Source organism: Procambarus clarkii, chromosome 62 (genome assembly GCF_040958095.1).
Source record: "Procambarus clarkii isolate CNS0578487 chromosome 62, FALCON_Pclarkii_2.0, whole genome shotgun sequence".
In the NCBI taxonomy this organism is placed as follows: domain Eukaryota; kingdom Metazoa; phylum Arthropoda; class Malacostraca; order Decapoda; family Cambaridae; genus Procambarus; species Procambarus clarkii.
The window spans coordinates 22,265,957-22,276,857 of record NC_091211.1 but is presented as its reverse complement, the minus strand read 5'-3'; the positions used below and the strand labels follow the sequence as shown (position 1 = coordinate 22,276,857).

At 39.5% G+C, this 10,901-nt stretch overlaps 1 protein-coding gene across 2 annotated transcripts in view; it reads right to left on the bottom strand.

Moving 5' to 3' along the window:
* Positions 1-7,519: 7,519 nt before the first annotated feature.
* The window catches only part of LOC123766509 (uncharacterized), a 5,256-nt gene continuing 1,874 nt past the window's right edge, over positions 7,520-10,901 (bottom strand). For both annotated transcript variants that reach the window (XM_045755721.2, XM_045755722.2), the window contains exons 3-6: positions 10,145-10,262; positions 9,682-9,885; positions 8,894-9,014; positions 7,520-8,140 (exon numbers count right to left, since the gene is read on the bottom strand). In XM_045755721.2, the coding sequence (XP_045611677.2) occupies positions 7,775-8,140; positions 8,894-9,014; positions 9,682-9,885; positions 10,145-10,262 (809 nt within the window). In that variant the 3' untranslated portion in view covers positions 7,520-7,774. The remainder of the gene's footprint in view (positions 8,141-8,893; positions 9,015-9,681; positions 9,886-10,144; positions 10,263-10,901) is intronic.

The following is a 10,901-nucleotide window of genomic DNA, read 5'->3' as shown; positions in this document are numbered from 1 at the left end:
GTGGTCGATCTCGAACCCAATGATGATGTGACGATGTGTATTGAATTTTGTAACCAGCTCATCAAGATTGTAACTTGCTTAGCTAAATGAATTGTGGGGTTCAGTTCCTGAGCCCATTATGTGCCTCTGTAACCCTTTCCACTACCGCCCACAAGAATAATAATGGGTAAGGGGTGAATAATAAATAAACTAAACTGAATAACTAACTACCTCCGACTATGGGAATCCAAAAGAATACAAAATTACGAGTCTAGTTGCACCAAATACTCGATTGCGAAGAGCCAGGTCCAAGTGTTATTCCTTCTAACCGTGGGCACATTTGAATTTGAATATCATAGAAAATGACTCCACTTAAACGCTTAAACACAAAAGTCTGCCATCAAGAGACACAGAAAATGGTCGCCGTGAAGAGGCTGCGGCCATGCGAGAGTCAGGTAGGGGAAGGCTCGGCTTCAACAGTAACCCATAAACACCCGTCGTAGGAGCATGTCGTCCAGCATCGCAATATTATTGACAGTTTCCGAGGCCTCTGGTCTGTCTACGTTTCCTGTGATGACCTCGCGTTTACAGGCAACCACAAGGTAAAACTGAAAATTCAATTAATTTAGTAATAAAGAGGAGGGGTGACATTTTACTTGCATAAACTCACAAGTTTTTGGTAAACACACACAGACACCCTCCCTGCAGTTGACTCGAACCCAGAGAGTACAGCTGACATAACTGGTACGCCTTAACCAAATGTGCCAACTCAGACCCTACAAAAGAATGGAAAGTTTGGATTATTTCTACAACATTTCCATCCCCCGAGGGCACCAGAGCAGTACGTGGTCAAATTACGTTTTTCATCAAGCAACTGCATTATCAGGGAGAACTCGTGTCTCTATTCACAACATTTTACTATATGTAAATATAGTAAATAATATATATATATATATATATATATATATATATATATATATATATATATATATATATATATATATATATATATATATATAATATATATATAATATATATTTTTTTATCGCCGATTTCAGTAACTAGCATATTTTCGGTATAAAAGGTCATAATTTGAAAATGAAAATAGATGCAGAGAGTCAAAATTCGGCTCAAAAATCACGCTCAGGAGTCAAATTTCCGACATTTCTGATATTTTGAAAACTGCAGGGGGGTTTGGCCAAAATATGACCCATCGCCGATTTCAGTAATTAGTATATTTTCGGTATAAAATGTCGTAATTTGAAAATAAAAATAGATGCAAAGAGTCAGAATTCGGCTCAAAAATCACGCCCAGGAATAAAATTTCCGACATTTCTGATATTTTGAAAACTGCAGGGGGGTTTGGGCAAAATATGACCCATCGCCGATTTCAGTAATTAGCATATTTTCGGTACAAAAGGTCGTAATTTGAAAATGAAAATAGGTGCAGAGAGTCAGAAATCGGCTCAAAAATCAGGCCTAGGAGTCAAATTTCCGACATTTCTGATATTTTGATAACTGCAGGGGGGTTTGGGCAAAATAGGACCCATCGCCAATTTCAGTAATTAGTATATTTTCGGTATAAAATGTCGTAATTTGAAAATAAAAATAGATGCAGAGTTAGAATTCGGCTCAAAAATCACGCCCAGGAGTCAAATTTCCGACATTTCTGACATTTTGAAAACTGCAGGGCTGTTTGGGCAAAATGTGACCCATCGCCGTTTTCATTAATAGGCATATTTTCAGGTATAAAAATCCATGATTTCAAACTGCAAATATGTGCAATGAGCCAGAATTTGGCTCGAAAAAAATGCTCATGGGTCATATATGCGATATTTTGAAAACTGCAGTGGGTTTAGGCAAAATGTTACTCATCGCCGTTTTCAGTTATTGGTATATTTTCGGTATAATATTCGTAATTTCAAACTACAAGTATGTGCGGTGATCCCAAATTCGGCTCGAAAATAACACTCATGAGTCAGATTTCCGATATTTGCGATATTTTGAAAACTGCAGGGGGATTTAGGCAAAATGTGACCCATCGCCGTTTTTAGTAATTGGTATATTTTCTGTATAAAAAATCGTAATTTCAAGCAGCAAATATGTGCAGTGAGCCAGAATTCGGCTCAAAAATAACGCTCATGAGTCAGATTCAGGGACTACTTGCCACTCTGTAGGATGGAGTCAAGTATAACATTTAGATTAGAACCGAAACCAAATTCTTTAGGCATTGTATGTACTAGCTCTACCATGCCCGAAACGCTTTGCGTAATAGTGGCTTTAGGCATTGTATGTACTAGCTCTACCATGCCCGAAACGCTTTGCGTAATAGTGGCTTTAGGCATTGTATGTACTAGCTCTACCTATAAGTCAAACAATCCTTGTAAATATTTATTGTATGTATGTACCTTACCTAAATAAAATTGTATTGTATTGTATTGTAAATAAAGTTCACGGCGAGTAAATGCACGAAGTTGAGTGAATTCATTTACCACTTTTATATGACAATTTGAACCATATTTGTGGGAACCGACCTGTGAGATTTATATTTATTTAATTTATATGAATTTATATTTACGTTAATTTATATACTTCGATAGCAATTTGTATAATGTTAAGTGGACTGTATTTCTGCAATAATCTCATAATCTCACAAATCGATCCTCTACACATTAGGGGGGTTTATTAAATTAATATATATGCAGCCAATCAAACTACAGTAATAGCTACATACATTGATGAGGTTCCTTATCTTATAGTACAGCAGGTTAGTCCACCAGGTATAACTAGGGTGTAGACACCAAATTATCCTCTTTGAGGTAGCTTTCATCACCCAGGTAACTGGTGCACAAACTCTTCCTCGTCTTGACCTGTCAAAAGGGCGCTAACTGTGAAGCCAGATACCTATATATGACAAGTTATATCAGAGAAAACACTATACAGTACATGGAACATTGAAGACCTGGCTTAATTACCTTTAGTTTGAGGCTTCCACGTGATCTAACCGGGTCACCCTATATCCTGACATTAATGGCCATAAATGAATGATAAACGGGTTTCGGAAAGAACACTTAACTTGAATTGTAGACAGCGTGTTGAAAAATGGTACACCTTTGGTTTCCATAACACTACGTCCAAGTAAATTTAACAGGAGCCGAATTTGCTCCCGTGTGAGCCTCTGGTCTCAATATAAACAATGGCTGTTTAACACTCCATACTATTGACGTTACTGGCCGACATTGTCCAGAATGATAGGAGCCGAATTTGCTCCACACGTCTCGGAGGTGACACAACAATGGCTGCCCCCTTCCTCCCTGACGCCTGGCCTACTTTGTCCACATGTCAGAAAGTGATAGAAGGGTCACATTTACTCTACTTTAATATTGATAATTAAATTAATTTATATAAGATGTTTTTATGATGGTAAAGTCCAAAGACTAATGTATTTAAGAATAATTCCCAGCAGAATAGCTGGTGAATTATAATGGTATGTGGTGATGATATCCCGTTTTCTTTAGATGGTAATTCCACTACAAGTTACGTTTTCTATGGGTAACTTGTTGGTAATACAGCTATTATCTGTATGATTATTAAATGGTGTCGGATTTTCCGACATAATTCCCCAGGGTGCTGCTCATGGGTCGAAGTCCTATTTAGAACAGACGAACACCGATACTCCTCCTTCGAATTATTAGATTAATTTGATGTTAGTAGTTAGTAATCACACATTTGTGCGTCTGTTCGTACAGGACGGATGTCCCGTACTAGAGTTGCAGGGGTTAGAAGTCTAATGCGATTTCATTTCCCTGTCAACTCTTGAAAGGCTAATATTCAAGCCTAATTACATATTATTTAACCCAGAAGACTGGATGTGATCAAGTACTACAGTCAAGTATGATTCAGGGACTGCAGTGAGATCAGTGACATTAGATATAACTTGAAGTTTCTTCAGGTAACTGGTCACTGATATATAAACACTGAGGCCCATGGAATACATCTTGATTAAATAATAAATGTATCAAATCAGTCATCAGATTTATTGGGGTTTAATTTAGTTAATTGATTCAGAAGATTGAATAGCTCATCATTAAAGTAAAGTATGGTTCTGAGACTGCAGTGGGTTCAGTGACATTGGTCGCAGTGACTTGTAGCTGTTTTAGGCTACTGTTCACTGATTTGCCACTGAGGCCTCATGAACTCATCTTCAGCTTTAAATGATGATACTAACATCAACCTCTGTTACTATACTCAGCTGTAATCTCCTTAGTATAATGCTACTGGAGAAATATAATCAGCTGACAAATTTAGGTTTCTACTGGTATTGTTTATCTGCAGGCATAGGTCTCCTCAGGCTTGATACTGGGCCTGAGAGTAATTTACCTCCTGCAGAGTTTAACATGGTTATGCCCTGATATTTAGTAGGGCTACCAATGAATTGATGGTAGTAGTCTGTCCCCACAAGGACAGCCATTTGGCATTTGATTTGCTCAAATTTACCTGCAGCTGCTTGATAATAGCTTTCCAGGTCAGCATAATCAACTTGAGATTGTTGTGACAAATCTTCACATTTCTTGATCTGTCTTGTTAAGTGGCCTTTAAGACCTGCAAGGGTTCTTTTCATTCTCCCTGCATTATCCATCCTGGCTAGTTGGTGAAGCCTTGTGGGGCTTGTACTTGGGCTGCTCATAATACTGAACAAACACTAATGGTAGCCTAGGGTAAATTCTGAACTCACTAGGCAATAATCCTACCTCTACTAGAGGTTAGCACTTAAAATTAATACACATTATATATATACAATCATACACACTAATGATTTGAGTGATAAACCAGTGTCACTGGAAGTACCTTTAGGTTAGCTCTTCTATATCACCCTAGGATGGAATAGACACTAATTAATCACTCAAAGGTGTAATGATCATAAGTAAATTATTATATATACACAACTCAACTCGAGTTGATAAAAATTACACCCAAAATAGGGTCTGGACCATTCATTAATGGTGTTGGTTGATCAATATAGTACAACTGACTATGGTAATAATGGGACTAGGATGAACGATAATAGTTCAACTAGTCAATGGTTTTATCCTACCCTGTTGTGGGTTGGCAATTAGTAAATATTATACTGTGATCACTAGTGCAATATATATTAAATAATAATCTATTTTGGAGAAATAATATACACAATTATTGATAATAGCCTCTTAATTAGCCTCTATGAAACTTCTAATATTATCTAGAAGTATTAAATATTATTAGTGACCTCGCGAAATAAACTCCACAAAATTCGTAGATAATCTCTCGCGAAATGTAACACCACGAAATCCGTGAACAATCTCGCGACATAGTCACTAATTTGGCTGGCTTTTATATTAGCGCTGTCATTTCACGAAATAACACGCCACCAAATATCTGTGGGTGTGCATGAAACCGCTGACGAAGCTGAACTCAGTTGAGGGAGGCTCCTGAGCTCCCTCGAGGCTACGCTGCCGTCTTGACTGCTGGCTTTGTTTAAATAACACTGCACTAGTTTATTTAATGAATCCACTGGTTAACTGGTTCATCCGGTACTAAGATGACCAAATGTGGGTTCAAAGGACCGAATATTCCGGTTCCGAAGGTCCAAATAATGTGGGAACCGACCTGTGAGATTTATATTTATTTAATTTATATGAATTTATATTTACGTTAATTTATATACTTCGATAGCAATTTGTATAATGTTAAGTGGACTGTATTTCTGCAATAATCTCATAATCTCACAAATCGATCCTCTACACATTAGGGGGGTTTATTAAATTAATATATATGCAGCCAATCAAACTACAGTAATAGCTACATACATTGATGAGGTTCCTTATCTTATAGTACAGCAGGTTAGTCCACCAGGTATAACTAGGTTGTAGACACCAAATTATCCTCTTTGAGGTAGCTTTCATCACCCAGGTAACTGGTGCACAAACTCTTCCTCGTCTTGACCTGTCAAAAGGGCGCTAACTGTGAAGCCAGATACCTATATATGACAAGTTATATCAGAGAAAACACTATACAGTACATGGAACATTGAAGACCTGGCTTAATTACCTTTAGTTTGAGGCTTCCACGTGATCTAACCGGGTCACCCTATATCCTGACATTAATGGCCATAAATGAATGATAAACGGGTTTCGGAAAGAACACTTAACTTGAATTGTAGACAGCGTGTTGAAAAATGGTACACCTTTGGTTTCCATAACACTACGTCCAAGTAAATTTAACAGGAGCCGAATTTGCTCCCGTGTGAGCCTCTGGTCTCAATATAAACAATGGCTGTTTAACACTCCATACTATTGACGTTACTGGCCGACATTGTCCAGAATGATAGGAGCCGAATTTGCTCCACACATCTCGGAGGTGACACAACAATGGCTGCCCCCTTCCTCCCTGACGCCTGGCCTACTTTGTCCACATGTCAGAAAGTGATAGAAGGGTCACATTTACTCTACTTTAATATTGATAATTAAATTAATTTATATAAGATGTTTTTATGATGGTAAAGTCCAAAGACTAATGTATTTAAGAATAATTCCCAGCAGAATAGCTGGTGAATTATAATGGTATGTGGTGATGATATCCCGTTTTCTTTAGATGGTAATTCCACTACAAGTTACGTTTTCTATGGGTAACTTGTTGGTAATACAGCTATTATCTGTATGATTATTAAATGGTGTCGGATTTTCCGACAATATTGTTTATCTTGTGTATCTTCTGCGTTAGAGTGGAACAGTAGACAATAATTATTAAGGAAACTGAAGGCTGCTTATTGGTATATAGGAGGCAGCTCCTATATATATATATCCAACCAAACTCATTCATTTGCCAGTCATTTTCTATTTATCAAAACCAGTATTTACCCAGGTCTTTCCTAAAGTTTCCAAACCAGTATTTACCCATGTCTTTCTTAAAGTTTCCAAATCAGTATTTATCCTGGTCTTTCCTAAATTTTCCAAACCAGTATTTACCCAGGTCTTTCCTAAAGTTTCCAACCCCGTATTTAACCAGGTCTTTCCAAAAGTTTCCAAACCAGTATTTAACCAGGTCTTTCCTAAAGTTTCCAAACCAGTATTTACCCAGGTCTTTCCTAAAGTTTCCAAACCAGTATTTACCCAGGTCTTTCCTAAAGTTTCCAAACCAGTATTTACCCAGGTCTTTCCTGAATCCAAACTTATCTATCGTATATCCACTGTTTCGTTTTCTCTTTTTTTTAACACATTAATATCCCCCCTTTTATCTACTTGTGCACTTCAGTAACGTCACCACAAACTCTTCGCCTTTCTAAACCATATAAATTAATATATAAATTAAGATGCGTTGGTGGTGAAGGAGATACGAACCCCCGGTGTAGTGGAAACCAAAATATCCCAAGTAAAATCATCGCAATTTAAAATAAAGGTTTTCAAAACTTACGTGCAACCCTAACCTCGATTTTTACCTGTCTTTAATCCCATTTTGATAATTATATTAGAACTTCATACTGAAGGAAACAATGACAGTCTGCTTTTAAGATAAGTATATTTGTCACGCCTCTCATCAGCCAGTCGCACATGCAAGACAAACTGCATCTCAAGTGTGTGTATGTGTGTTGTTGCAGAGCTCTTCCAGCGCTGGCAACTGTCTCGATTGATTGATTGATAAAGATTAAACCACCACAAGAGGTGACACGGGCATGAGTATACCCCGTAGGTGGTAGATGTATGGAGTGAGTGTGGTGTTAGGTCGTGTAAAGCTGCTTCCTCTCTGATGTTTACTTGTCTTAAGGCTCAGGTGGCAGGGAAGTTTCCGTGGCTGGAATTGTCTCGTTAAACGCCTCGGTGGCAGGGGCGGTAGGTGTAGGTGGAGTAGTAGAGGCCGTAGGCACAGGAGTAGAAGGGGCACCAGAAGAGGCCGTAGGCACAGGAGTAGAAGGGGCCGTAGACACAGGAGTAGAAGGGGCACCAGAAGAGGTTGTAGGCACAGGAGAGGAAGTCGACCGCTCGAACAAGCCGTTGATAAAGTCGACTAACTTGCCGTTGCTGATTCTGATCTCGAGCATGTCGAGGAGCTCCTGGCCGTGGGCGCTGAAGAACTCGTTGAACAGCGTGCCCAGGTCCGTCCCGGGCATCACGCCCTCGAAGTTCACCTGCCGAGGAGAGCACATCTGCGTTACCACATATTATGATACCTGCATCACCAGGTGTCTTACCACACACACACACACACACACACACACACACACACACACACACACACACACACACACACACACACACACACACACACACACACACTATGGACTCCTGCCTCACTAGTTCATTCACCGGGGCCCTTCATTCAACACCTGCGTCACTACCTCCTTCATTCAATACCTGCATCACCACCTCCTTCATTCAACACCTGCGTCACTACGTCCTCCCTGAATATGTGTATGTACACGTGTGCGTGAGGGTACATCCATCATTTATGGGTATACCCTTATCCATAATGGATGAGGGTACTATGATCCCAAAGAGATTTTTCCCTAGCGAGTGGACACGACTTCAAATTCCCTGGGGCCAGATTCTCGAAAGCACTTACGCAAGCACTTACGAACCTGTACATCTTTTCTCAATCTTTGGCGGCTTTGTTTACAATTATTAAACAGTTAATGAGCTCCGAAGCACCAGGAGGCTGTTTATAACAATAACAACAGTTGAATGGCAAGTTTTCATGCTTGTAAACTGTTTAATAAATGTAACCAAAGCCGTTAAAGATTGAGAAAAGATGTACACGTTCGTAAGTGCTTTCGTGAATCTGGCCCCTGGATAGTTAATGCTAACGAGAACCATTTCCAGTGACAAGCGTCGACTTATGGAGATCCAGATTGACTGGAAAGGACTGTAAAATGTTCCCTTACCGTCCAGCGTCTCATTTCCAGATTAAGGGAAGCGTTATCGAAGTTCAGATAAAAGCTGCTGACCCTGTAGTCGATGAAGCCTTTTCCTTCTATATTGATATCCAAGTTCTCGATAACGATTCTGATGAAAGGGAACCAATACGCCAGTTAGCGAATTTTATGCTGCCAAGGCTGAGCTGTGTAACAATGGAGGAACTATGTTACAAGGAGGAGCTATGTCAGAGGAAGATCGAGAGCCGGGGATGACTGAACATAGTATAAGAACATAAGAAAAGAGCTTAAGAACAAAAGAAAATAACATAACAATAGAAGAACATAAGCACAAAACGTAAGAACAAAAAGACCATAACAGAACACAGGAACTTAAAAACAAAATAATAAGAACATCAAGAGCATAAACGAAAGAATATAATAACAAAAGAACATAGAAATATAAGTATATAAGCATGGAGAGGTCCACAGAGGGTCCACCAGAGTATTCGAACCCACACTCCAGAGGTTCAATGCCTAGTATTTCACCTGGCAATGTGACCCCCTCCCCCCATCAAATCACAACACTAATTCCAACACACACTCCCTCATGCAGGGAAAGGATGAGTTGGGTTGGTTTAGTTGCCCTCAGGTTACGTTAGGCTAGGTTAAATTAGATCAGATTTGGTTAGGTTAAATTAGTTTAGGTTCGAGATCCCCAGCGAAGAACGACTGCCAGCAAAGACCACCTCGCTCTAGCATCCCATCTCTCACATCGAGACATCAACCAGCTCAGTCACACGACGATGTGTACTAACTCGGCCGGTCCTCGTCCCTCCAAGTTGATGTGGTCGACCAGAGTGCCGTTCATGATGTAAGCGGCCGAGGACAGCGTCAGCTGCGGAGCGGCGAAGTTCAACACGATGTCCATCTTGCCGTCTGCGACGTTCGTCGTGGTGCAGTTGTACGCGTTGAACGTGGTAACGCCCTCCACCTTCGGCTCGTTCATCGTCAAGGTCATGCTGAAGGGCACGAGAGATCGTATTATTAGAGCTTCAGGTGTTGGATCTGCAGAGAGAGAGACAGACAGAGAGAGAGACAGACAGAGAGAGAGAGACAGACAGAGAAAGAGACAAGAGACAGAGTACACTTCCTGGGCCCCCCAAGTCAGTAATCAAGCAATGTGTAATCAGCTCACTCTGACTTATCAGTACAACTATATCATTAAGACCACCACAAACAAACAAGGTTCTTATAGATAAGCCTTAAACACATACTCACTCGGCCATATAATCAACGTTGAGGTCCAGAGATAACGGCTCCATCAACTCCCACGGGTCGCTTATTTTATTCAGATAATTTTGTAGAAATAAATTAACGAATTTCGTTATTACCAGCGCTGTGGAGGAAACCATAGTTAACGTTAATAATCACATTTATATAAGTTAATGAAATTCGTTATAATTTAAGAGAACGAGACGTGTTCTTAATCTATTATGCTAATACATCTAGATATAGATTGTGATAAATAACACACTTTTGTTGTAGAACAACAAAAGTGTTGTAGAACAATCTATGTTCTTTTTGTTGTAGAACAATCTTGTTTACAGTCACTAAGAGAGTAACTGTAAACAAGATTGCTCTACATCAGAGGTGTACGCCGCTTTTCGGTGTATATATATACAGAGTTTACTGAGGTCCTCAACTATGTTTAGGACCACAGTAAACTTGCTGGTTGGTCAGTAAACACCTTCATATTGGCCTTCATAGATATGACCCCTGATATGACCCCAATATGACCCCTCCAGAAGTTGATGGGTCTTAAACCCAACACAAACCCAAACCTTCCTCCTGGTCAAGGATTATACACTCAGGTGTACCCTGTTACTCTGTGTACATACACTTAGAGTTTAATTTTAGTCCTGAACTGAAGTATACTGAAACTGAAATAGAAATAAGTTTATTGAGGTAAAATACACACAAAGGGATGACGTAGCTCAAGCTATTCTCACCCCGTTCAGTACATCGTGTTAATACA